Source organism: Numenius arquata, chromosome 5, assembly GCF_964106895.1.
Source record: "Numenius arquata chromosome 5, bNumArq3.hap1.1, whole genome shotgun sequence".
In the NCBI taxonomy this organism is placed as follows: domain Eukaryota; kingdom Metazoa; phylum Chordata; class Aves; order Charadriiformes; family Scolopacidae; genus Numenius; species Numenius arquata.
In genome coordinates this window covers 51,562,651-51,590,581 of record NC_133580.1, presented here as the reverse complement: position 1 = coordinate 51,590,581, position 27,931 = coordinate 51,562,651, and the positions used below count along the sequence as shown (strand labels likewise).

The window sequence follows — 27,931 nt, the reverse complement described above, 5'->3', positions numbered from 1 at the left end:
AAGGCATGACAGCCTACAGTCAGTCATATAGTTTAGTGATAAACATTCCCCCTCTCTTGTTTGCCAATATTGAGTAAAATAATGGTTGCAACAAAGTGTACGTTTTGCAAAGCCTAAGAAGTCTATTTTTATTAAACTATCATGACACAACAAACCTTTTCTACTACATTTGCTGCTATTACACATAAACTTAGCGAGAAGGTAGATCTTAGCATGTTTACTATTTTCAAGGACTACAAAGTATATGACAGCTTGAGAACCATCACCCATTTCACCAGCAAGACAATAAATAAGCATACATACATCAAAAAACAGAGGGTTGTAGACAGTCAGAGGCAGTTCTATATGGCCAAAATGACCAGGGCAGTTGCTGAAGTTCTGCATGCAAGTGGCACACACTTCTTTGGAGTCTGGAGGTCCCAAGGCCAAGTCGTACAGTCCATTACTGGCTGGATTCCCCACATTATCCAAATACTGAGGATTTGTTATGGCTTTTACACTCAGTTTCCTGAAGTTGAAAGAAAAGAATAAAAAAATCAGTGGCAGTAAACAGCCACGATATGCACTTGACTGGTACAACTAGCACTGACATTTAGTATCTATATGATATTGATGAAAACCTTTATGAGGGCACTTTGCACATGCAATGGGAATTTCTGTACCATTGATTTAATTGTCTGAGTAGAATCATTCATACCACAGCAAATATTTCCTTTATTAAGAAGTCAAGTAATTTTGCCAGTGTGTCCTCTCAAGCAGTGGGAGAGGTATAAAAACAACAAAAACACCTAGATGATGACAGCTGCACATCCTTGACTATACACAGTGCTAATATCACACCAACACTAAATGAACGGTGACAGCTCTCTAGAACTTCAAGAGAGATGACCTGCTGGAAAAAGGTGCAAAAAAACCTCTGCAACAAAGATCTCAGCTCTGCGATACTTACGCTGGTGCTAAAATATCTGAACATCTTCCCCTTGCTGAAACTAACAAGGCCTCTTCTGTGTTGGACACTCAGGATCAGATCCTAGGCCAGGTTTCCCACAATGTGCCCACCAAGGAACAAGTCCAACCTTACCAGCACAGTGCTTCTCCAGGTTCTGGCAGGCCCTGGTGGCACCGAAGTGCAGGGAGTGGGGGGAAGCCAACACTCCCCTCAGAGGAGGCCCCCCAAGAGAGGCACAGCCTTCACCCTCCCGAAGTGAGTGTATGCTGAAAGGGCCGGGGCCTCCTCACAGCCCCCCTCAACCCCACAGAAAGAATCCCTCCCGGCCCCACAGCCCTTCCCCACTCCTCCAAAACCTCCATCGGCCCCAGTCCATGCAATGGGTCTGAGAGCCCCACAGAGAGTCCAGCAGCGCCCCAAAGCTCGACAACCGGGGGGTACTCAGTTGCCGCCATGCCAGTGGCTTCTGAGGGCCAACGCACAGCTGGACTGCATGTCCCAGAAGGCCCCGCGCCTACAGCCCTCCGAGGTCTGACGACCTTGTGGCGTTGGGCACGCCGGGAGTTGTAGTCCTGTACAGCACCCACAGGGCGGGCGAATGGGGACAACCCACCGCCTGCCGTGGATCCTCACCTGATCTCTTCGGCCGTGTACATCCCGAAGGAGACCCCAACCAGGCGCCGCCATGGCACCACTTTCGGCGGCCTCATGGCGAGCGAGTCACTCTCCACCTGCCGCCGCTTCGCCCCTCTCTGCCACCGCTGAAGCTGCTGCGCCACGGGAGGCACCACGCGGTCCCGGCGGCGCGGGGCAGGCGGGGCCAGGCGGTACCACTGCCGCGGAGGGGTGGCTTCCCCCCACCCCCCGCCGCCAGAGGAGTGGTACCGCCCTCCTTCCCGGGGAGCACTGCGCGAGCGTCGGCATGGCGGCGCGGAGGCTGGGAGGCAGCTCCTGGCAGCAAGTGGTATCGCTGGGCAGGCGGTGCTGCTTACCAGGCGGGAGGCGAGAGCGATACCGGTAAGGCTCTGCCGTTCCCTCAGTGGAGGGAAGAGAAGGGCCTAGTGGCGGTGGTGCCGTAGGGGAATCAACGGGGCGGTGTGGGGGGCAATTGAGGCGCGAAAGGCCGCGCAGGCGCAGTGAGGGGTTGCTGGGCAACGGGGAGCTCTGCGCATGCGTGGTGGCAGGGGTCGGGGTGGCATGGAGGCATGGCGTGGCCTGGGCCTGGGGAGGGATAGCGCCTCTTCTGGGGTTTTTCCCCATTTTTGTTAGACTCTCCTCTGCCCCGGCAGTGGGCTTGAGCTGTTAAGTGGTTACGCGAAAGAGCAGATGGGGTGGGAGGTTGCTTTCGGGGTACGCCTCAAATGAAAGGTTCCTGCTTCTCTGGGTATTCTATAGGCAAACTATAACTCGCATCTGAGACGGTAAAATCTTAACTAATAAGTTTGTATGACATATGAACAGCTAGAATTATGCAGTGTTACTGTAAAGCACAGAGGTATGAAAGCACGTTAACAGCCTGTCCCTCAGGGTCAAGGTCAGTGTGGAAGCACATGCAAATACCCGTTACGGTAAAGCTTTAGTGTTAGATCATTTCGTGAGGGCAAAAAAAAAGTATTTTTATGTAAGCTTTCATTTGTGTTAAAAACAGTAGAATGTAAGTAAGAGTTGGAGCTGTGACTCTGAACTGAGCACAGAGCAGCAGCTTTGCTATACAGCAGATGCAAGTTTATGTGGATGTGCCGCAGCTGTGGTTATGTGTGGCTGGTTGCAGCTCTGTAGACTGGGCATCTGGAACTCAACAGGTCTGATTTCCCTGCCTCCCAGCTCAGGGTCTTCTGCTTGTGTAAACACTACTCAGGTCTAAAATAGTTTTTAAAAAGGTACTGCTTGCAGTTAGATCCTGCCTCTAAAACACAAAGTGTATTTTCTGATTTATGTTCAGGATTTCCTTTCCAAGATGTAGTAATTTGTGAAAACTACTTTTAAGCCATGGTATGCCAAAAAATAAAAAGTTACAAATTTTATGTAATATGGTTTTCTGTGTAAAACTTGTCTCTTGAAATTAGGGCTTTTAAGAGAGGTGTCAAATACAAGTTTTATGATAGTAATTTGAAGTTAGTAACAGTGCAACGTTTCCAGTTACTTCTACCCTTTAATGTTTTAATTAATTCTGACCTGTAATACAGAATTTCATTAATCTGCTTTTGCTGTATTAATGTGACTACCATAAATTCAAAACTCTGGTTTACAGATGCTCTTCTAGTAGTACAGCTCTTGGGAAGACTGTGGAAAATTCAGAAGGTATGATGTCTTAATTGCTAGTTTCTTGCAAATATGTTTTTTTTTTATCTCCACACAACATAGCCTGTCATGAAATAAAGAAGACATTGAATGCCCTCCTTCCCTTTCTTTCATTCCCACCACCCCTCCGCCCCAGTTTTCATTGTGCAGTGATTTCCTGGCTTAACTTGACTACCCTCACCGCCAACCAGCTCTGTGCTCCCAGAGCATGAACTCAGTTGTCCATTTCCATGACCTGTCCAGTTGCTCTTGGAAACTGAATAAGCTATAAAATAAAAATAAGGAGTTTTCCACCTTAATCCTGGCAGTTTCCTTCACCTTCTTGCTTATTCTCTGTACTCCTTACCATATTTCTGCTACAAGTTTTGTGAGAAAAGTAAGCTGGGATGGTTGGAGCCATGTTGCACATGGGATCAAGTTCCTGCCAGTCAGTAACGGCTCATGGAAGCATCAACACAGAGGCAGTGGGAAAAGTGCCTCTGCAGACCCTGGGGATTGTAAATAGGAGGTCCCACATGCTCCTCTGTGAATGAACCGGCTAAGATGCTTTACTGACAACCTATAGCTTCTCTGTTTTGGTATTGTCCTTTTTCTCCTTTTCCTTTCTGGGAAAGCTGGGTGGATTGATCTGTGGGGTCGAAGGAGCTGAACAGTTGGTGTCAGGCTGTCAGAGCAGGAACTTGAGAGGGCACTTCGCTGCAGTATTCAGGCAAGCTGAACCGGAGAAGCCAAATGGGTGGAGGCGGCAAGCTTCAAACTGGGGGACTGAGAGTGGGAAACCAAGGGACGGCTAAAGTGAGAAGATACAGGATAAGGCTGAGTGAAGAAGCTTGGATGGGTAATCACTTTGAGGGTCAGTGGATACTGTCTCTCTGCAGTTTGTTTACCATAGGTCCCTGATCTGTCTTGACACAAGACTGTTAAGCTCCCTGTCAGCCTTTTCTATTACCATTCCTGTAAACTGTGACCTACATCAGACTGTGGTTTTAAAATCTTTGCTTTAGTAATTTCAGCTGGATCAGCTTAAATCATTACTTTTCATGAGGTCAAGATTTTCTTCGGGCATATGTGTGTTTCTAATAACAATTTTAATATTGTTTCTCATAGTTACTCAAGAAGAAATTGTGCTCCCGCGAAAGAAAACCTGGTGAGTGTTTACTGCTGGTATATCTCTCGACCTGGAAGAAAATCATTGTTAGACAGCTAAATGTAATCTGTCCACCAAAGCTGAAAATGAAAATTCAGGTTGCTGTATTCCTGGATTTAATGTCCCGCTAGTGGTTTTCCTGCTGACTGGGAGCTCTGGGAATATTCTTCACTCTTATTTGCTGTGCAGGCTATGTACACTCCGTTGTTGACCCTTCTTTAAAAACAGTTATAAGGACTGCATTTTTAAGCATGGTTCTGACTCTTTGTAAAAGATCACATTCGCTAGGAATCTGTAGAATCAAGTTCATTTGTCTGTGTGCATGTGGGGGTGTTTCTTTCAGCAAAATAAAGTTGGCCGTTGATAGGTGGCTGAATAATCCTATTCAGAAATTATGCAGCTGAACAAAAGTTATTTTGTTGGAAGCACTTAAGGTGAAATTGCATGACTGTACAGCAAAAGCCAAGTTTATAGCCAAATGGTGTCGCATGTAAACCTAAAATAAGACTACCTTCACCTAAACACTTTCAGTGGCTTTTCCTTGTTTGCTTGAAACACAACCAAAGTCTTAAGCACCCACAGGCACAGGAGTCCTGAGAAATCTAGTTTTGTCTTGGTTTGTGGTTTTCTTTTTAGCTCCCAAGACTTGTCTTGGAGAGGGACTCATGTATCCATTCCACAGAGATGGGGGGCTCTGAGAGGAGCATTCCAGGGAATTCTTTCTGTGTCCCTTCCCTATGTTCTGCCTTTGATAATGTATACCTTGTGGTCAGGAGCGGTAGCAGGAAACACAGATGCTTTTCTGTTTTTCGTCAAAGTATTTTCTCTTTCCTGTGGTTGTTCCAAAACTGACACCATTTTTGCAGTTGAATTTTCCCTCCCTTTGTGAAAAATGGTATTTTCTAAGTGCAGTGAAAACATTGTTTCCTAGAACTGAAAGTCCTTACAGGCCAGGATAATCCTGTGCTTGTTCTGCATACAATGTAATGCATAACATTCAAAATCTGCAACCGAGTATTAATCAAAGCTCCTTTATGTTTAGGGATAAGCTCGCTGTTCTTCAAACATTGGCATCTACTGTGAAGAGGGTAAGTGGTTCTATTGATTATGGAAGTAGGTTGAGTTGTTCATCTCACGCAATAACCTTGCGCTCTGGAAGCTCTTAACTTCTACTTTGGCTGTAAATGAAAGATGGGACTTTTACACCTGTTTTTACAGGGTTTTCACTTTTGCTTAACACATTTTGCTGTGTCCTTAAAGCCTTGTTCTAAAGAGAATGCTGCAGCTACCAGTGAAAGCTATAATATCTTGATAAGGCTTTTGCTAACATCAGGAGCAAGTTCCTTTACTGGTTCAGTTTCCCAATCCAGACTGCCTCTACCCAATCTCAGTCCAGAAAGTAAGCCTTGCCAAGAGCAATCAGTGTCTACTCTTGCTGGCAACAACTGTAAATGCTGTGGTGCTGTTATGTTATCCTGTCTGTCTTGGAGGTTGAGTGTGATCCTGCAAGTTCCCTCAGCTCATCTGAGAATGTTATAGTTGGGGTCCTGCTTGCTTTGCAGGCCACTCATTGCTTGTTATGTTATGGTAAGGACCCTTTTGTTGTCACTGCATTAGCCTGCATGTATGTGTATAATGGAAGTGCTTTTTTTAACTATTTCCAAACAGGCTAAACCTTTGGAACAAGAGGAGCTTTTGTAAAATGGGCATCAGGTGGGGTTATGGTGGAACTGTTCATTGCACCTTAAATTCCATGAGGCAGTGTCATATGGATACAGCGTGCCTGTGTACATAACTGTGAACGTTTCAATCCTGGGTTCTCCTTTCTACAGGATCCTACTGCTGCTCATTATATGTTCCAGGACGACCCTTTCCTTATACCAAGAAATGCAGCCAATGCTGTAAGTATTTCCTTCTAAATCCTTCAAACAGCTTCCCTCTTCCTCCCCTTTGTCTAGGCTGTGAAAACTCTAATGGCAGCCTAGTTTCAATTGCAAAAGAGAACAAAATATCAGATTTCTTTCAGAATTTTCTCCTCTGTGTTTTTCTGAATGTGTAATGACTGTAGCATTTCTCTGGACAAATCCACTCTACACACACAAAGCTGTCTGTTCTTGCCCCTGTAGGGACCCTCCAGCTGACACAGCTCTCTTAACACTCCTGCACGTTAGCAGCTTACCTGCTGTTCTGTTTCTCCGTGTTCTTAGTTTGTTAAATAACTCCCAACAGTAATTCTTTAGGTGAGGCATTCAGCCTGTTAAAACTGTGTGTATATACCTTGGATATAGACTGTGAACATATGGTATTGCAAGCCTTGAGATTTTGTGCTTACAGTTTCATTAAACATAAATTAAATGTGCCAGTTAAAACACACAAGATCACTTGTGTGTGTTACTGCATAGACTGTAAGTTATCAGTTAACTGTCCTGGCCAAGCTCCAGGAATTTTAGTTTTATCACAGAGCAGCTATTTGGTAACTTAGGCTTATGGAAATGGTAGTATGGAGATGATAATAGAAAGGAAGAAGAAAAGGAGTCTTCCCCTGATGTTACCTTTGCATGAGATTAAAGAGCATGAAGCTGAGTCAGGAGAAAGCAGAACTGGAAATGAGGGCAAGAAGGAAGTGCTGAGTGTGATGCTGATTAGAGTGTAGCGAGAGAATACTGGGAACTGAGATGTTGTGGCAAATCAGTGGTATGGCTGGAAGAGAGCTTCAGTTCTTCTGCATACCAGAGGTGAAGCCATTGAGAAGACTGGAGGCAGCTGTTGAGTGTGAAGAGTTTTAAAAGAAACATCAGAGGAGGGTCTGACTCTAGAACTTAAGGAAAAGAGGTGAATGGTGATCAGGTGATGTTCTTGGAAGTGACAGTCGGGGAGAGAAACGTCTGAGCATGCCTTAACTCTAAAAACAGAGATGCTTTTGAGCTTGAGGTATCAGTGCAGCGCTGCAGATGTCTGATACAGAACTTTGTCCCTTGAATAAGTAACAAAGAAGTAAATTACAGTCTCATTTAAAGAACAGTTACTCTTATATTGGCATAAATACCAGCATGTTTATCTGGAATGTTGTCTCATGCCTGTGTTTTTACTAAGAGTTGAAAACGAAGCATGAGTTTCATTTGGTCCCATCAGAATGCTCAGTGTTATTGAAAATGTTTTTCCTCACAGGCTTTTAATTGAACGTTTCTTCATCTTGTTCTCTTTCATTCCTATGCAGCGTCTATATTCATTGTCGAAGGAGGCTGGGAAAAATGCTGCAAAATACATTATTAAGCAGTTTCCTCAATATTTTGACAAGACTTTTGCAGAACCCAACATACCAGTAAGCTTTTTGCTTTTCATTGTCATTGTATTTGTGCGTTATCAGGTAGTGAAATCGACTGTCAGACTGGTCCAAAACTAACATAAAAAGATAGTTCTGTTAACTCTTTGGCAGACAGCTATGAAAGCAGTACTGTATTTCCATTATGTTTCTGAAGTGAACATTTTTCCTTAGGAATTCCATATCATATCGGGTTCTTTATCTAAAAGTAAGAAAAGAAATATTGTTTAGATACTGACTTCCTAGCATGAAAGTGGGAGATCAGGATGTGTGGTCCTTCATCACCGAAAGTACTGCTGCTGTTAGGCTGGGAGTGTCGGGACATCACCAAAGCAGTATATAGGGTGAAGAGTGAGCATATTTGGTTAGTGTTTTAGCAGTGGTTTAGAGAAGGTTTGAGCTCATGTCTAGCTTGCACTCTTTGCTTTTAGTGCTTGATGCCTGAGACGCTTACACCTCAGATTGAAGGAGTGAGTGAGGAAGCTCTAAAAGAGCGTATCCAGCTCAGAAGGGTGAAAGATTCTGTGGACCTGTTCGATCAGCTCATACAAGCAGGTATGTGGTCACCTGCCAAGATTCTGTCGTGGAGCTCTATTTAAATTGTGGCAAAACTATTTTAGTAGCTGGCACAGGCTACGGGGACAATTTCATGATTATGTTGGTGCTTTTCACAGCTGACTCTGGTCTGGTGAAGTGGTTCTCCAGAATTACTGGGCCCTCCCTATCCAGTGCTTGTCTGACATGTCACTTTGGTGATACGGAGAACAAATGATTTCTTGATCAAGGAGATGATACAGTGTTGAGTTTGGTTTTTTTCTCTTCCAAAGTGGAAGAATGCTGTAGAGTAGGGCCTGTTGTGGACAGATGCTGTGTCATTGAGTGATGCCATTCTGCCCTCAAAGGCCTTTGTATTGGTTGGTGTAAGCTACATCTGTGCTGAGCACTTTGCTGCTGTGTTGGACTGGTGTAGCATACCAGCTGAGTGCCTCTTCTGTGGACCTGCCCTCAATAAATGAGTCTTTCTCAGTTCTTCCTTAATTTGGACCTTATCTCTGTCATGGGTGAATGAGGAGGAAGCAACAAAAAACTGTAACTGCCACAGCCTCTGAAGGAGGAAAACTTACTGGGAAGGTGAGACCTTCTCATATCCGCTGCAAGATGGAATGGAGATTATTCCATCAAATAGCTGTTTTCTTCTGTTGATTTTGAATGTGTTTCATAGAAAGTGAAACACAAAGTCATCTTCACAGGAGACTTTATTCTAGGAGTAGATGTGAAAAGCACTAGAAATTTCAGGTGTTGTGTTGGGCTTGTTCTCCTTCACAGTTTTGGCTGCTGGCTGCCACTTACCTCTCCCACTTGGTCAGAAAAATCTACCCTTTCAGTGGCTTCAATAGAAAAACAGATACTGTAGTTCGCTGTTAAAACTGTCTCCTAGTGTCACGCTCAGGTTTTACAGGCTTGCTAGAGAGCACTTTGTGTTGAAAAAGAACGAAGTGGTGTAACTAGGTATTTCAAAAGTTTTCAGATACCACTGTAGAATGGTGTGTTCTTTACTTTCCGTACAACTGTTTGCACTCTCATTTTCTCTAGGTACTCCTGTATCTCTGGAGACTACAAACAGCCTTTTAGATTTGTTATGCTTCTATGGAGATGGAGAATCTACTCCAGAAAAAGAGGAAGAACAAAAAGAGGATTTGGAAGAATCAGGGGTATGAAAAAACTGTTGATTTCTATTTATTTATTTCTTTTGTACATAGTGGAAGTGTATCAAGGTGATGTCAAGATTTTTGTGACTACCTGCCTGGGAGGTGGTGTGAGGTGGGTCAAAGGCAGTCAGCGTTCTCTAGAGATACAGCAGTTACACCAATCCTGTGTCTAACCTACTAGCAAAAGTAGTTTCCATAAAGCTGAACTTGGCAGCTGGACCCTGCCTTGGCTTAGCTCTGAACTGTGTTTAAATAACTGTTTCTCACTGACAGCCTTGTTTTTATAGTTGCCTGCAAAGAAGACCTTCAGTACCTCTAGTGTAGATCAGCTAGTTAATTTTCTTCCAGTCTGAACCATATTAATTAGGTTTCAATGAAGTTGAGGGCTCCTTGTGTGACCTCAGAGTATCAGGTTGCACGTTACAGTAGTAGATGTGTTGCACAATACCTGTCCCTGTGAAGACTGTTGAGGGAGAAAGGCTTTTACGGATTATGTGCTATAGTCTAATGATTCCCACCAGCTCCACAAATACCTATAATTTGCCTTGTTAGAGTGTTTAATTATATAAACAGTATTCTTAGTCTAGTTATTGCTTCCGAACTTGTAATAAAAATTATTTTAATATAACCCATTAAAAACCACCTTTGCTAGCATAAAAATTGTTGCTGAACTTCTATGTTTTTACCAAATCATGTCATTTGGTGTGTAACCATAATTAACTGTTAGAAACTTATTTCTGCAAAAATCTCTCCAGGTGAACGCTTCAGAGCAGAAGGCTCCAAAGAGAAAATTCCAAAGAGGTTCACAGTCATCTGGTTCTAGATGGAGGTATGGAAAATCTTGTCAATATTCCTGTACTCAGTGTGTTGTGCACATGCAGTGTTATAAAACAGACTTAAAGACTTTTTAGCAGCCCCTACTTGCAAATGTTACTTGTTAAATACATCTGTGTTTGTTAATCTTTTAAAAGTGTTGATGGAAATCTAGTAAGTGCAGAATAGCTCAAAGTATCACAAGTAGTATGACTGAATGTCAGCCCTTAGGAGTGCAGCCCTTTATTTTGTTCTGCGTGTTGAATCCTTTTCCTAAAGGTATCTTTTGTGGAGTTCTTTAACATTCATCTTATTTTTTGATTCTAGGGAGAACAACAATGCTGAAAGGATATTTAAGATAATGCCAGAGAGGAATGCACACTCGTATTGCACAATCATCCGTGGGATGGTGAAGGTAAAGTTACCCTTCAGTACTGGGAGGACTTTTTTCAGCTTGTGAAATCTCACACAGTCAAAGTTGCTTATTTTTGGTTTTTGTTGTGTTTTTTTTTTCTACAGCATGGGGCTTCTGCTAAAGCTTATGATATGTACATGGACCTCCTGAATGAAAGACACAAGGGTAAGTGTTTGACTTCTGGTCTTCTAAGTAGCAGTTGGGTACATGGATATTTGTTTCATGGCAGTGATGATTGGCGCAGGGGTACGGACCTCAGCTAGATCATGGGAGCTGAATGCAAACTGTTTGTTTCAGTGCAGCTGGCATGTGGCAGGCTCACTGGAAACAGGTTTGCATGAGACTTCGCCAAAAACTGAGCCATGTTAGAACAAACTGCTTTCTGTAGAATATAGAAATCCCCATCCCTGGAAGTGTTGGCCCCATCCCTGGAAGTGTTCAAGGCCAGGCTGAATGGGGCTTTGAGCAGCCTGGTCTAGTGGAAGATGTCCCTGGCTGTGGCAGGGGGGTGGGAACTAGATGATCTTTAAGGTCCCTTCCAACCTAAACCATTCTATGATCCTGTGATAAGTGTCAGTTAAAATGAATTACTTTACATTTTCCAGCTGATGTGCACACCTTCAATGCACTGATTACAGCAGTCCCACATCTAAAGGAGAGGTTCTTAGAAAGATGGGAGTTAGCCAAGGTAAGAAGTTTGAGCAGAAGAGGTGGGGAAGGGGTAAGAGCATTGGGACTGGATCTGCTTTATCAGTAGAATTTTGCAGTTATTAGAAGACTAAAACCAAGAGCTTTCTACAAAGATACTAATACCTGCTGCAAAGGAAGTACGCTAGTTTGAACATACAAACTAGTTGTTTAGGAGTGGGAAATGTACAAAATCCAACCTTGCCCTTGCAGAATGGTTTGCTTTGTGAGAACGTACCTGATCCAAGAATTGCCCAGACAGAAAGTAATTGGGAAGTTGTACTGGGAGATAAAAGCAAACAATTATAGATAAAAACTCTTCTCTGAATTATGATTCATAGCGGTGTGATGGAAATGGAATTTTGAGGGGTAACATTAACAGCTTCTGTTTTAATGACATAACATCAGTAAAGAAAATTAGTACATAAATTAAATTTCCTTCATGTTCTAGACACAATTCTCCAACATCTAATCTGATGTAATTTTGTAGTCGTTTTTTTTGCTCAAATTATTTAAAAATTAGATGGTGCTCCGTTAATCATTTGAGGTAGAGTCATTCACTTGAAGGGAGTGAGAAGGATTAGATTAAGGAAATGCATGTATACCCAACTGAAAGCTGAACTGTGATCCCTAACGTGTGATGGCAATTTTGTTTAAGGTCTTCCTGAATCACATGGCTCAACAGGAAGTGCAACCAAATCTGCTGACTTTTAATGCTTTACTGAAGACACTGAGAAAATGTGGTGGTGTAGGCAGAAGTATGGCTTTATCGGTAGTAAAGGAAATGGAAGCACTTGGTATAGGTAAGAGAACCAGAATAGTTACTGTATTTCAGTGCCACCTCCAGAATGGCTAACTTAAGCAGTAAACAACACAGTGATTTCTAGTTGCAGGGAAGAGGTCCAAGGCTTGTGGAAAAAAAGCATTTCTCACTTTGTTCTCAACTTCACTATTGGTGTTCTTTTGCAAGAGAACTGAGAAATAAAAATGCTTAAGTACTGAGCTGTGTCCGCACAGCAAGCCAGTATCTGTGGATTTCAAATTGAATCATCATCTTTAGAGTCTTTGTTCAGTGTTGATTACTAGTTACAATATAGCGGGTGCATTTAGTCCTTGAAGTCAAATAATGAAGCGTTTTGATGCTGTAGTCTTTTCGGTTAGGAGCATGTTTATCATTAATATTTTTACCTGTAGTTACCTCTAGCTACTCAAGGACAGGTGTGTGTGTATGCAGTGGGGGAGTGTGTCATGGCGCAGAGGCTCTTTCTCAACTGGGTCCTTATTGTGGTACTGCTGTAGAAATAGTGAATAATATGAATATATATTTGTAGCAGTCAGCTGAGTCTGTTAGCTTCCCATAGATCAAGGAGATTTCCTTCACAAGCCACCTAAGCCAGTTCAGGTCTATATATCTACATCTCTGCAGAAAAAAAAATCTTTTGATGTAGACGATGGTTTCTGATGTCAAATAAACATTGCAAAAACAGGGAATAGCTGCACAACCGATTCGATGTCTTGTGGAGTGTGCTTTGCACCAGTAACGTGCTTGTTGATATGCTAAAGATAGGTTCATGGGGAGAAGGGAAACTACCTATGAAATATTTTTGGTTTTCATTTAGAGCAGGGAAGCTTGACTGCTCGCCCCATAGCAATGTGATGCTTCAGCTGGTGGTTCACCCTCAGACATCATCTCTCCCAGTTGTAACGTGTGTACGTGAGGTCTGGTCCAGCATTTGGGTGGACGAGGAGAGAACTGAGCACATTTATGCATGCTGCCTTACTGGGAGGGATGGAGACTGTGAATTAGAGCTCAGGCATGAAGCTCAGTCAAGAATGTTGAAGTAACTTCAGTGTTTTTGCTTTTCAGAGCCTAGCCTTGCAACATATGATCATCTTCTCTTTATATTTTATAGAGGCGGTATGTGCAATATCAACTTCCTCTTGAAATGCTTTCCAAACGTGATGGGTGAATGCAGTTGATATATGGATTAAAAGACAACTTCTAATGTGTCAGTGTTACCTGTGCAGTCTGATTCTGCTTGGGTGGAAAAAAAGACTACAGAGAATCATAACCTCTTACAGGGAGGGAGGGAGGAGTCCTTGTGTTTTGAGAACTGACAGAACTGGAAAGAAGCCTATTGCCTTTCCATTTGTGGCCACAAGCTGATAAAGATAAAAAGCAAATGCTACTCAGTCTCTCTGGAGGCTGGATCTGACTACAGGACCTGTGATCACACAGACTGTGCCACTCATGGGGAAGAAATTGCACAGGGATTCTGTTTTTCTGCAACAGTTCTGTGCATTGGAGCTGTCTTGAAATATAGCAGTGTTAGAAGGCAGGAGCCCAACTGTTGAGATCCTTTAGCCAAAAATTTGTGGACATGGAAAGAGAATAGACACAGTAGTCGTAACTGCAGTCCTTGTGTTGTAACAAATGTGGAGGAACTGCTCTGGAGTCTCTGGGTGGGTTTTTTTGTGTTTATGAAAGGCATTGCTTTTCGTAGTGCCACATTCTAACAGACAAACTTGCAGGCCTGTTGGATTCCATGCTAGAAAGGACTTGTATCTTTCTTAACCTGCCCTGTTGTGCTGTGGAAATCTGGCGGTAGTAGAGAAAATTTTAGTGCAAATAAAATTGCAGCTGGTGTGGAGCACCATGATTAGGGGTGGAGACAGGAGAATCTTGACACTTGCTTGAAATTGTGGGGCTTGTTTCCATTTCTGTAGTATATTTGCAGGCTGACACTTTTTATTAATGAAGCACATGGTACAACTGAGTTGTGATGGTGCTTGTCTGTTTGTCCTGCAGTTGATCTTTGCTCACCAGGCATCATCCTTGAAGTACTAGATGACGTTCAAAAGAGGAGTTTCACTCCCCAGGACCCTGATGATGGTATGAACTTTTAATATATCTGACAATCTGCATTGTTTAAGCTTGGGTGAAAAGGTACCCAGGCAGTTTCAAGTAGTTCTATCCCACTAGAAAGAATGCAAGCAGCTTGCTTATATCAGCACCTTCTGATACTTTTTGCAAACAAAAAAGGACAAATTCCAGTGCTGGGAAGGTGTGCTGGCTTCTGGGTGGAAGTTGGAGTGTAGCCCATGTGAACAGTTATTTGAGTCCCACACAATAAAAATCACAAGGCTGTTCATAAGGCTAGTTTAAGGAGGAACATCTGCTAGCAGCTTCATGAAATGATACATGGCTGGTTTTTGTTGTAGTGTGGTGTGAGTTCCTGTTCTAGTTCTTCCTAATCCTGTCAGAAAATTGTTTGAAATACAACTTCATGCAAAGCTGAAGTTTGGGTGGGTGGAAGGGTGGATTCTGAACATCCCATGTCTCACTCGCTCTTTCTGCCATCTGTATGTACACAACTTTGCCCTAGGATGTTCAGAGCCTTTCTGTATGTACAGAAGGGGACGCAGCTTCAATCTGAAGAAGAGGGGTCTGTTAGCTTTGCTGTGTACAACGTGGTGTGAACAATGTGTCAGAAGCCACTCTTTAGCACCTGACAGTTCTATATATGATTGGATGAAGAACCTGTTACAGTGCATAATTCAGGAAAACAGTGAGGAGTTGATACGGTTTTTTGGCCATTTAAAGGAAACAGATAATTACGAGATTATGTTGGAGTAGAATATTAGGTTATCCTACCTGCAATATTTTTTTGTCCTTGGAAAGAAGCCTGGAAATAGTAAGAATGTTGTACACCCCTTCTGTTTTCTTCTGCTCTGCTGTGTGCGTTATACCCTTTCTTGCTCTGGCTCTAAGCTGCTGCCAAAAGCGTAGACAGTGACTGTATCTGCTCTGCTCCTTCACACGCTTTATAGAAATACCACTGTTAGCAAAGGCAGTAACGATGGGCATGCAGATACAGGCCTTGTCTGAGTCGTGGGAGTTGAATGAGCTTTTCTACACAGTGGTTTAAAAAAGAGAGAGAAATCACTCACATAAGACTAGGTCAGAGTTGCCTTATCTAAGCAAGATGTGTATATAGATGTTTGAAGCTAACACTCCATTTTCTCCCTTTCAGCCAACTTTTTTGCCACTGCTATGCAAGCGGTAAGTACCTTTTCCCTGCAATCAGAATTACTTTGAGCCCTCCATCTGTTTAGGAATTACCTGTGAGTTTTCCAACCTTTCGTACAAGGTTTACCTCTCAATATCTTTCTCTTTTCCACTTGTTTTCATCACCTCCTGTAACTTTCCTCCATAATTCTGCAATTCTTTGCTTGATGCCTTCTAAATCAGTAACTTGTGTGCCTGTGATACGTGCGTCTCTTGCTAGAGACAGCCGCTAAGTCCCTGTATTCTGTGCCCTACCCCTGCTTCTAGTGACACCGCAGTGGTCAGACGGTCTCTGCACCAGAAAGTGTTGGTTTAAGTTAGAAGGTTCTCACTGATTGGGAGAGTCACTCATTTATCTCGACTAAACCAAGTGCCTAGGCAGCCACTACACTGAATTGCATCCTCTTAAAAATGTTTGCTGTCTGCTCATTACTCTTCATACCTTTGTGCAAGTGAGTCTCAGAGGGATGTACTAAGTGTTTTATGTGGTAGCTTTAAAATCTGACTGGTTTATTGCAGTGCTGTGATCTTAAGGATATCAAGCTCGCTTATCGGTTGAATAAGGCAATGGAGAAAGGAGACAACTGGAAATTCTTGGACATGGATCGGTTAAATGCCTACTGGTGAGTGAAGTGCAGCTGGCATTCAGCGTCTTGTGTATTGCTGTCAATTTGGATACAAACCAGGATGCAGACATTGCGCAGAAGGATGGTTTGTTGAACACCGGCTGGTTATTGTATATGCAGTTTGCAAATTAGGTCCTTCTTAAGAACTGTAATACTTGCAGGAATTGATGAGGGTATAAACAGGAAGAGCCAGCAGATTAACTCTTGGCTCCAAGGCTGGTGTCACCGTCAGAACTTTGGTTTCTTTCATCATGGGATGATCTATAGGACATTAGACCTGGTGGCAACTGGTAGGGCAAGCCTTACCCAAAGGGAAAGAGGAATACTAGGACAAGAATTAGCAGGGCTCATTGAAAGGGCTTTAAACTAGGGTTGAAGGGGGATGGGGATGAAAGCAGGATTACTAAAGAGGAGCCTGGGAGCAGATTACCAGTGCCGATGGGTAAAAGTGCTAGCAAGGTCTTGCGGCCTGTTGCCTCAGCAGAGGTGGAGGATTGTAACCCATGTGGTAATGACATGAGGGACAGTGATAGGCTGGCTACCACAGAAGGGTCTGAGCATGGTCAGGGAGGTGTTGGGCCTCACCCCCCCATAAAAATGGCAAGAAAACTAGCCCAGCTAAAGTGCATTTACACAAATGCACGTAGTATGGGCAACAAACAGGAGGAGCTGGAAGCCATTGTACAGCATGAAAGCTATGATGTAGTTGCCATCACGGAAACGTGGTGGGATGAATCAAATGACTGGAGTGCTGCAATGGATGGCTACAAGCTCTTCAGAAGGGACAGGCAAGGAAGGGGAGGAGGAGGAGTGGCCCTGTATGTTAGGGAGGAATATGAATGTGTGGAGATAAATGAGGGTAATAGTAGAGTTGAGCGCCTGTGGGTACGAATCAAGGGGAGGACCAGCAAAGCTGATATTGTGGTGGGAGTCTATTACAGACCACCCAACCAGGATGCAGAGGTTGATGAAATGTTCTATAAGCAGCAAGCAGGTGTCTTGAGATCACTTGCACTTGTCCTGGTGGGTGACTTCAACCTACCAGATATCAGCTGGGCACTCCATACAGCTGAGAGGGAACAGTCTAGGAGATTCCTGGAGTGTGTCGGGGATAACTTCCTGACACAGCTGGTGAGTGAGCCAACTAGGGAAGGAGCACTACTTGACCTTCTGTTTGTAAACAGAGAGGAACTTGTGGGGGATGTAACAGTTGGAGGCCGTCTGGGGTACAGTGATCATGAAATGATAGAGTTTCTGATTCTCAGGGAAGCGAGAAAGGGAACCAGCAGGACTGCCATCATGGACTTCCGGAGGGCAGACTTTGGTCTTTTCAAAAGTCTGCTTGACAGAGTCCCTTGGGAGGCAGCCCTGAAGGGCAAAGGAGTCCAGGAAGGCTGGACACTTTTCAAGGAGGAAGTCTTAAAAGCACAGGAGCAGGCCGTCCCTGTGCGCAGGAAAGCGAGCTGTCGAGGGAAGAGACCGGCCTGGTTGAACAAAGAGTTAAGGTCACAGCTCAGGGAAAAAAGGAAAGTTTATGTCCTTTGGAAAAGAGGACAGGCTACTTGGGAAGATTACAAAGGTGTAGTAAAGTTATGCAGGGAAAAGATTAGAAAGGCCAAAGCTCAGCTAGAACTTAACCTGGCCCTGGATGTTAAAAACAATAAAAAGAATTTCTATAAATATATTAACAGCAAGAGGAAGACTCGGGAGAACCTCCACTCTCTCCTGGATATGGAAGGTAACATAGTGACAAAGGATGAGGAGAAGGCTGAGGTACTGAATGCCTTCTTTGCCTCGGTCTTTAGCAGTGGAGTAGGGTGTCCCCCGAGGACCCAGACCCCTGAGCTAGCAGTTAGGGGCGGGGAGCAGGATGAGGCCCCCATAATTCTAAGAGAGATGGTGAGGGACTTGCTCCAGAACCTCGACATAAACAAGTCTATGGGCCCAGATGGGATTCACCCGAGGGTTCTGAGGGAGCTGGCAGAAGTGCTTGCAGAGCCACTTTCCATCATCTACCAACAGTCGTGGCAAACTGGGGAGGTCCCAGCTGACTGGCGCCTAGCAAATGTGACGCCCATCCACAAGAAGGGTCGGAAGGATGATCCAGGGAACTACAGGCCTGTCAGCCTGACCTCGGTGCCTGGGAAGGTGATGGAACAGATCATCCTGAGTGCCATTATGCAACACATGAAGGATGCCCAGGTGATCAGGCCCAGCCAGCATGGGTTCACAAGGGGCATGTCCTGCTTGACAAACCTGATCTCCTTCTATGACAAAGTGACTCGCTTGGTGGATGAAGGAAAGGCTGTGGATGTTATCTACCTAGACTTTAGCAAGGCCTTTGATACAGTGTCCCACAGTATTCTGCTGGAGAAACTGGATGCTCATGGCTTAGATGGGTATACTCTCTGCTGGGTAAAAAACTGGCTGGAGGGCCGGGCCCAGAGAGTGGTGGTGAATGGAATGAAGTCCAGTTGGCGACCGGTCACGAATGGTGTCCCACAGGGCTCGGTACTGGGGCCGGTTCTCTTCAACATCTTTATCAATGATCTGGACGAGGGGATCGAGTGCACCCTCAGTAAGTTTGCAGACGACACCAAGTTGGGTGGGAGTGTTGATCTGCTGGAGGGTAGAGAGGCTTTGCAGAGGGACCTAGACAGGCTGGCTGGATGGGCTGAGACCAACGGAATGAGGTTCAATAAGGCCAAGTGCCGGGTCCTGCACTTGGGTCACAACAACCCCAGGCAGCGCTACAGGCTTGGGGAAGAGTGGCTGGAGAGCTGCCTGGCAGAAAAGGACCTGGGGGTGTTGGTCGACTGTCGGCTGAACATGAGCCAGCAGTGTGCCCAGGTGGCCAAAAAGGCCAACAGCATCCTGGCCTGTATCAAGAACAGTGTAGTGAGTAGGACCCGAGAGGTGATCGTCCCCCTGTACTCGGCACTGGTGAGACCCCACCTCGAGTACTGCGTCCAGCTTTGGGCCCCCTACCACAGGAAAGACATTGAGGTGCTGGAGCAGGTCCAGAGAAGGGCAACGAAGCTGGTGAGGGGTCTGGAGCACAAGTCTTACGAGGAGAGGCTGAGGGAGCTGGGGTTGTTCAGTCTGGGGAAGAGGAGACTGAGGGGAGACCTTATCGCTCTCTACAACTACCTGAAAGGAGGCTGTAGAGAGGCAGGGGTCGGTCTCTTCTCCCAAGTTACAGATGATAGGACAAGGGGTAATGGCCTCAAGTTGCGCCAGGGGAAGTTCAGGTTAGATATTAGGAAATATTTCTTTACTGAAAGGGTTATCAGGCATTGGAATGGGCTGCCCAGGGAGGTGGTTGAGGCACCATCCCTGGAGGTATTCAAGAGAGGAGTTGACATGGTGCTTGGGAATATGGATTAGTGTTGGGTGGTGTGGTGGTGTGTGTGGTTTGTTTGTGGGTGTTGTGTGTTTTTTGTTTTTTTGTGGTGGTTTTTTTTTTTTTTTTTTCATCGGTTGGACTAGATGATCTTAAAAGGTCCCTTCCAACCTAGGTGATTCTGTGATTCTGTGTAATAGCTTAGGATTTATTTTCAGTTTGTGGCCTTGCCTGAACTGAAATAAAGTGTCTTGGAGCATCAGTTTAGCTTAATACCCATCCAACAACTGCACCAACCAGTTGTATTTTCTACAATCCTGTTGTCCACTTAGGATGGCAGCTTAGGAGGTAACACCAAAATAGTGTACAGGTCAGACCTAGCTCTCTGCATGGTGTTGGAGAGAGAGGCTGCAGAGCAGCAGGTGCATTTAGGCATGGAACTCCCATGTAGGTTCACCGTTTGACACTAATCATGGCATCCAAAACATATTTACCAGTGTCATTAAGTGCTGCAGTCACTGAATGTAATTGAGTATTTGGAGCATATGATTTGAAGAAAAGCCTATTTAGGCATTAGATGCTAGAGATGCTTCTGTAAATTCATGAAAAATAATTATCATCAAAATAAGATGCAGTTTCAGGGGTGGGATGATTCAAATGATTTTACCTTATTTAGCCTGTAAATAAATCAAGGGAAATCAATGGAAATTAATTTCTTGGTGTAGGGACATTTTTTGTAGTCAGTGCATTGGATTGTGGTCCCAGGCTTGTATTGCTAACTTGCACAAGTAACGAGGTTAATTTAGTTCACTCCTTAAAGTGGTTCTTAACCAGATGTTGCATTTGAGAGAGATTCAGATACCTCAAACCTGGCATCAGGCAGGGAGATTACATTTTTTCAAGATTTTAAAATGCAGTGGTCCACTTGTTATTAATTCTGCCAATTACCTAGTGTCAGCATTAAGTTGTCTCATAAAAAACGCTACTGCTTTTTTAATTGTATGGAGTATTGCATAGTGAAATTTCCATGATCTGCAATACAAATCTGATCAGAACACTATCATTTCCTGGTGCTTCTCTGTGGTTTAGTTGATCTAATCATTACTGAATTAGAACATTTTTCCCTCCTGTAGGTCAAAATTCTTTTCATTGTTGTGTATGATGGAACAAATTGATGTTGTGTTGAAATGGTACAAAGAAATGTCCCTCTCGGTAAGTGTGTATTAGGGTAAGCAAGCTTCAAAGCTTTGGTATGGAGAAACGGAACAGTTACAGTTCACTGAAGCGATTCGCTTCCTTCTTCAGGTCTTCTATCCAACTCCTAAAAATATATTGGATCTTCTCCAAGCCCTGGACGCAGCCAACCACTTGGAAGTGGTCCCTTCAGTCTGGGAAGGTTAGTGATAGCCACAAGGCTACGTAGGCAGTTTGATAAAAGCCAGGAGAAGCGCAAAGTGGGAGGTAGTTGGGAAATTTCCCAATGCTCAGAATAGCTGCGGTAAGGAGCTTTGGCACGGGGGAAGCTATTCCTTAGTGCAGTGATGGGGCTGTCGTATTAGAGCAGGGCAGAACCCATAGCACAGACTATCAGAGAGACGAGACAGTGTCACAGTTAAATGTCAGTGTCTTGGAAAAGTGAATGCTTACCAGAGAGTAGTACCTTAAACAACAGCCCAGGTTTAACTCAATTAAATTATTTACCTGTTCTTTGCCCCTTCAGAAGAAGAGACAATGCAGGTACAGGATTTAGCGCACAGAAAATATCTAACTGTTACCCAACACTTGAGGGGACAGACAGGTTCTTTTACGGATCCTTGGCAGAATGATGGCAGCACAAAGTTGTAGTTACAATTAAAGCTTTATTTTCTTAACCGGATTTTATGATTAGCATAGAATTTATAATCAGAATAGCACAGGATTTCTATAAGCAGAATCACTGTAGTACAATTTTATAAGTAGTGTAGTGCAGAATTTTATAGTACTGCTTAGCTTATGGCTTCTCATCACCTGGACCCTCTGCAGATCAGGTCAAATCTTGATACTTGGTTTGCTGTATCAAAATAAAAATCATAATCTAGCCTCAAGAAACATATAAAAGAATACAAGTCACCACTCATTCCTTGGAGGAAGCAGACAATGATGGAGGTGTCCCTGGCCACTGGGGTGTCATGGGTCTTACTGTCCAGCAGCAGTTAGTTTGGGTCCAGATTCCCACTTAGAACTTGAAACTGCTTGGTTTTATAGACAGTGCTCTGTGTGCTCTTCCCTGTTCTCTGATGGGGTCGTCACCACCACTGGGTTGGCCGGGTGCCTGGGACCGTGAAGGCCATTGAGAAAGGGAGTAGTCGGCCTGGTGCCAAGAGGCTGGCAGGGAGGGGAAGAATAAATCCATTTGGTTCATCTACTTGGTGCACAGGACCTTCAGGGCCCGATAATGAGGGGAAAGGGAACTAATATGTGACCAGCTCAGTCACACAAAATAGCTGTTGGCCTTATAAAATGGGGTTAATTATGCTGACCATATTAGCAGGAGTTGGGGGCAGGGGGTACCGGTCACACCTACTAACTACTGCCTTTCTCTGAACAGATATGAAACAGCTGGGGTTTGGTAGGAGACATGACCTGTTGGAGGAGCTCTTGTCTTTGATGAGCAGGGAGCGGCACCCTGAGGAGGTGAGGAAGCTGTGGTGGTTTAACCCCAGTGAGCAGCTAAGCACCACACAGCCCCTCGCTCCTCCCCAGTGGGGTGGTGGGGAGAATGGCAACAAATGGTAAACATGCAAAAACTTATGGGCTGAAATAAGGACAGTTTAATGGGTAAAGCAAAAGCCACACGTGCAAGCAAAGCAAAATCAGGAATTCATTTGCTGCTTCCCATTGGCAGGGAGGTGTTCAGCCATCTCCAGGAAAGCAGGGCTCCATCATGTGCAATGCTTACTTGGGAAGACAAACGCCATCACTCCAAATGTCCCCCCCTTTTTTCCCCCAGCTTTTATTGTGTCATGCCATACGGTATGGAATATCCCTCTGGTCAGCTGGGGTCAGGTGTCCCTCCCAGCCTACTCACTGGTGGGGTGGTGTGAGGAGCAGAAGAGGCGTTGTCGCTGTGTAGGCAAGTGCTGCTCAGCAATAACTAAAACATCCCTGTGTTAACTTTTCATCGCAAATCCAAAACATAGCCCTGTACAAGCTACTATGAAGAAATTTAACTCTATCCCAGCCAAAACCAGTACACAAGGTCAGTGACATTTAAATCACATACGGGGAAGACCTGTCAGATCTGTAGGAGGAATTGCGCTGAAAAGGATACATTAATTCTAGAGGGTTTGGGATTAATAGCATGGTCTTTTCACAGATTCAACTGGCGTTTGCCAAGTGTGCTGAAGACATCAAAGCATTCCATGAGCAGACCGGGAGGGAGCAGGCCCCATTAGACTGGACAGGGAGCACACTGGGCCACATCGCTCTCTTGTTTTCCAGGGTTGGGAGAACCCAGGATGCTTGGTACGTGCGTGGCTGTCCTGAACTCTGGGCTTGCTGACACTAACTCAAGGCTTAGTCACAAAAGTCAAAAACTAACGACCAACTACCTTGGAATGCCAGTGCAAAGGGAGGGGATGAGTCCTGCTGGGAACGTGATGGGTTTTTTCCTTCGTTTTTCCTTAATTTTATTGTTGATTCTTGGCACCAAGTTATGGTTGTTTATCTTAAAAATGGTTTAGAAGTTAATGTAGCAATTGGTTTAGAGCATCATATGCTGCTTCTGGCAAGGTAGGGTTTGATTATCACATCACTAAGAACTGCTGATTTCCTACAGCTTCCCATTTTCTAATTTTTAGAACTCTTTGGAATTTGATTAAACTTTTAATTAGAATTAACCCTAATTAAAAATCAAAAGAGAATATTTTTAGTACTCTTCAGAAGTTAGAATTTACTGTCCTACATGCTCTCAACTTGAAATACTGGTTAAAATATCTAGCCTCCAATTTAAGGTTCTGAGCTATTTTCTGTTAAATACAGATGTTCTCTTTGCACAGATTCCTTTGAAACAAAGAAGTGGCAAGTGCCCTTCTAAAAATATGTAATATTCTTAAAGTAAATTTGCCACCAGCTACACTTTCTATTTTTTTTCTGCATTAGTTAAGATATTCTGTGTTAAACTAATCAATTATGTTAGCTGGTGCACAGTGCATCTGCAAGAATACGGCACGGGATCTGTTTTAGATCTGTGGGAAAGATCATTTAATGGAATTGAGCTTGCCTGTGTTTCAACAGGGCCTTATCCAAGAGATTTAATATCTGTCTGTTCCTGTTGTGTGTGGTTTCGATTTTTTTTTTTTTGTTTTCTTTTGAACAGGAGCATGATGGAGTGTTTCCAGCAAATCAATAGGATTCCCACGTGAGTATTTTTAGGGCCTAACTTCAGGTACTGAGTGTCCCCTTTGGCTGAAATTTTGCATTTCTATTATAATAGGCAATAGTCGTACATATCTTACTGTAACTTTTGAAGCACAAGTGTGTGTGTCTGTCCCTGTGAGCACGGGTGTTTCTTTATCCAACTGATATGTTCCAAGGTCTTTCTGTCTCAAAAAATATTGAAAATGCAAAGAGGGGGGCTTAAGTGGTTGATCCTTGAGATGTCACTGAATGAAGCTCTGGGACATTAAAAACAGTGCCACTGATTAACTTGGCATTAGAAATCAGTCGAAGCAGGACTCTTGAAAACATCTCTTTTCCCATGTGCTCAAAAAAATTCTAATATGCTATTAACCAAGCTTCAGAGGTGTCTGACTTTCTGAAGACAAGTCAAATCCTAAAGCTTACGTGGTACCCTGTTAGGCTACAACAGTTAGCTTTTCTCAGGATTTTTGGGGGAAGAAAATCTGTTTGAAGTAGGAAACGACTTCTAAAGAATAGTAACGCATTTTTAAAAACCGAACAAAAAACCCCAAACAACTGCTTGGTGCTCATGGTAATGAACACCTTAAATCTGATGTTTGAGATGGGAATTTCCCCGAGAGGCACGGTGTTCTCTGGCTGCCTGCAGCAGTGAGGGGGTGTGGGACCGAAGGCAGCTGTTAGTGGCCCTCTGTGCTTGCCCTGTTCTGCAGACTGTTGCTAGCGTGGCCCAAGGAAGCTTTGACGCTGCCAAGTCACGTCAGAACCCCTGTCTCAATGTGGGGTATAGGGAAAGGAGAAGAATTCTCCTTCTGAAATCGTGGTGTAGCTGGTGGTTTGTGAATGCCGAGGGTTATGAACGTGACGGGAAAGAGTTTCCCTGCTATTACCAAATGGATCAGAGGTTCTTCTGGTCCACTTACTTCCCTTCTCTGCCAAGCTCCCTGCGGGCACCAGCTGCAAACTCTTGCTTGTTTCCCTGCCTAAAGGCAAGACCAGTGATGCAGGTGACAAAGGAGTGTCTCAAGCAGGTGAGGAAGGTGACAAAGGAGCAAAGCAAGCACTTTGATATGCAATGGAGCTGGCAGAGCCCAGCCAGCTGTCAGCGGCTCTCAGCACCCACAGAGAGCATGGCAGCCTCTGGCAGACTGCCTTTGATTTAAAGTGCTGTTACGCTGCTCCTTGACCTCTGCCAGCCATGTAAAAGAGGGGGAGGGGCCTGACGTGGGAAACCTAAAGAGGGGAAGGTTATTAAGGCTGCTGCTGAGGTGGCATCCTTATCCTGAGCAGGAAGCTGCTGCCATCTGTTTTTGTGCAAGGAGAAGTATTTATTTCTGCTAAGATAGGAGTTCCCACGTGGTACGGGGTGAAGGCTGAGGTGGAATTCCTGGCAGGAGCAGAACAGGGCTGGTGAGGTGTCTGAAAATCTTGTCACCTCCTCTCCCTCTCTAAAGCACCTGCTGTAAGTCAATGGCCGCCTCAGCTGGGGTCCCATGAACAGTCTTTGCCTTTGCTTTTGCAGTGACCAGGTGATGGATGAGTTCTTGACCTGTGCTAAACAAACCAATAGCCCAGATGAGGCAATTAAGCTGGTAAAACTGGCAGCGTCCCTCGGCCTTCCTTCGTCTCAAAGGCTTAAAAGCAGAACAGAGGAGGAATTTGAACTCTCTGAAAAGCAGAAGTAAGTTGGAGAATTTCATGTTACAGCTGAAAGGGGTATTGTAGACGGGGTGTTGGAGGGGAGCCTATGGAAAGGCTTCTCTGCCGAGGCAGAGCCCTGGCTTTCAGAATGATGTACCTTTGTGTTGACTGCGGTCGCTTCACACCCCCACAGTGGCCCCGCAGTTTTTGATCCCATGCTGTACCCATAGCACCTGGGGGGGGGACATAACTTTCCACGACGGGGTTAGCCTTACCCACCGCTCAGATCTGCTGTCACGTTTCTTTCCCAGAACCTTTCGAGGTCCCAGAACCTCAAAGACATTGATTTCAGGCCAGTAAAAGGAGAGAAGTGGTACAGGACAGCCCTGCATGTGTTTCATGGGTTCTGAGGCTCATGATCAATCTTCTGTACACCTGACCAGCCACCATGGTTTGTTGCTGAGCTGATGCAGCCACGCTCAGATGATGGGCTTAGCCTTGAGGACCACATTTTGGAGCTACTGGTCTGGTCCAAGGGAATAAATAAATAGAAGCCCAGCACCCTTGACAGCTTGTCTGCCACTTCCTGGTGACTGAAGTAGTCTGCTTCTCCAAAAGGAGGTGGGTGTGCTTCTACCAAATGCTGGGTGGACCTGTTCTTTGAGCATAATAGGCATCAGACAGCCCATAATTCTCTTTGGAGGGGGTTTACCCTTTGTTTGGATATCTCTTTCCAAGCAAAAGCCACAATCAGGTGACTGATTACTGGACTGGTTTGTATCTGCAGGAAGACATTGGAGAGTATCAAGTCAGACAGCGACAGCAGTGATAGTGACAGCGATAGTGACCGTGACTAGCTGTCCCGCTTGCCTTCCCCTTAAGAAGACTTGGGGCAACCACTTCCTTGATGCCAGGAGACTTCTGTGAGAAGTGAAATCACTGAAGGGATGGCTTCTGGGAGGTGCTGCAGCTCTGCTGAGCACTCTAGGGCATTCCGATACAGGACCTGCTTGTATATTGTCCTCGTTGGAGCAAGCTAGAAGCTCTCCCGTTTAACACTGTTCTTGGTAACTTCAAACACAGCGTGGACTACACCAACAGTCTCTTCCGCGCCAATAGCTGGAGGAGCTTGCTCCTGCTGGGCAGCTGCCACCTGCTTCAGCAGCTTGGCTGAGGTCCTGGAGGGCTACGGTGAGAGCAGTGCAGCTTCCTGGAGGCTGCTCAGCAGGTACAACACTTTGACAGCTTGAGCAAGGCTTCTCTGGGACCTCCTGTGACTTCAACCTGCACCAGATTTAATTCCTTTTCAGCTCACTTGAATGAACTACTGTAAATATCAAGTTTACTCTGAATGTAAACACTGTAAGTAATGCAATACTCATCACCTCATCCTTTTTGGTGTTTTGGGACATGCTTTGGACTGAAGATGTTAAAAAGCTACAATTTGTACAGGTGGAGATTGCATCTAATAAATGGCTGACATTAAATACAGCTGTGTGCTGATAATCCCTGAGCAAAAACTGTTGATTACAAAGTGTTGCAGCTGCCCTGTGAGAGAGCGAGTTAAGTTCATGCACAATACAGCAATAAAGCTAACGAGGTGGCTGGGAAGATGGATGGTGAGGCCCCATCTGGAGTACTGTGTCCAGTTCTGGGCTCCACAGTTCAAGGACAGGGAACTGCTGGAGAGGGTACAGCAGAGGACTACAAAGATGATTGGGAGACTAGAACATCTCTCTTACGAGGAAAGACTGAGGGACTTCGGTCTTTTTAGTCTGAAGAAGAGAAGACTGAGGGGAGATCTGATCAATGCTTATAAATACTTAAAGGGAGGATGGCAAGAGGATGGGGCCAGTCTTTTTTCAGTGGTGCCCAGTGACAGGACAAGAGGTAATGGGCACAAACTTGAACATAGGAAGTTCCATCTAAACATGAGGAGGAACTTTACTTTGAGGGTGGCAGAGCACTGGAACAGGCTGCCCAGGGAGGTGGTGGAGTCTCTGTCTCTGGAGACATTCAAAACCCGCCTGGACACGTTCCTGTGCAACCTGCTGTGGGTGGACCTGCTCTGGCAGGGGGGTTGGACTAGATAATCTCCAGAGGTCCCTTCCAACTCCATATCATTCTGTGATTCTGTGACTGGGCTGTTCTGTCCTGTTAACTGGCCCTCATAGCATGGTGCTGCTGTTCTCAGCCTCTACAGGAAGCTTGAAGGTGGGTTTTTTTGAGGTAGTTGTCTTCAACAGGCAAATAATGGTCTTGTTCCTGAGAGGATTTAACCATATTCCAATGAAAAGCAGTTAACAGATGATTCCCTTAGTGAAAAATAAACCTTGATGTGCTTGATTTTATAGGCCAAGTAAGAGCACACCACTGTGGAAAGCAGCTTAAGGGTAATTCCATAGTAAGTTTGGGAAATAGTGGCTACTGGAGCTAGAACAAGCTACAGCTGAAAGACTAGAAGTCACATGGTAGGAGCGGGTGGGCAGTAATGCTGTTTGAAGGCAAGGT

At 44.6% G+C, this 27,931-nt stretch overlaps 2 protein-coding genes and 1 non-coding gene across 4 annotated transcripts in view; 2 read left to right on the top strand and 1 right to left on the bottom strand.

The window, feature by feature from the left end:
* The window catches only part of POLR1A (RNA polymerase I subunit A), a 34,574-nt gene extending 32,832 nt beyond the window's left edge, over positions 1-1,742 (bottom strand). For both annotated transcript variants that reach the window (XM_074147041.1, XM_074147042.1), the window contains exons 1-2: positions 1,583-1,742; positions 304-508 (exon numbers count right to left, since the gene is read on the bottom strand). In XM_074147041.1, the coding sequence (XP_074003142.1) occupies positions 304-508; positions 1,583-1,659 (282 nt within the window). In that variant the 5' untranslated portion in view covers positions 1,660-1,742. The remainder of the gene's footprint in view (positions 1-303; positions 509-1,582) is intronic.
* Positions 1,743-1,856: 114 nt separating this feature from the next.
* PTCD3 (pentatricopeptide repeat domain 3) lies at positions 1,857-26,904 on the top strand. Its single transcript, XM_074147631.1, has 24 exons — positions 1,857-1,966; positions 3,201-3,250; positions 4,358-4,397; positions 5,440-5,485; positions 6,230-6,298; positions 7,615-7,719; positions 8,151-8,274; positions 9,313-9,431; positions 10,184-10,257; positions 10,569-10,656; positions 10,761-10,821; positions 11,262-11,344; positions 12,002-12,146; positions 13,211-13,261; positions 14,153-14,236; positions 15,378-15,406; positions 15,932-16,035; positions 20,515-20,593; positions 20,687-20,777; positions 21,969-22,054; positions 22,737-22,885; positions 23,739-23,780; positions 25,302-25,460; positions 26,208-26,904. The coding sequence occupies exons 1-24, from the start codon at positions 1,872-1,874 to the stop codon at positions 26,275-26,277; spliced, it is 2,043 nt and encodes a 680-aa protein (XP_074003732.1). The 5' UTR covers positions 1,857-1,871; the 3' UTR covers positions 26,278-26,904.
* Positions 10,879-11,020, top strand: LOC141465145 (small nucleolar RNA SNORD94). The gene has a single exon (XR_012463275.1). It is a non-coding gene; the product is annotated as a small nucleolar RNA SNORD94 (small nucleolar RNA).
* Positions 26,905-27,931: the final 1,027 nt, after the last annotated feature.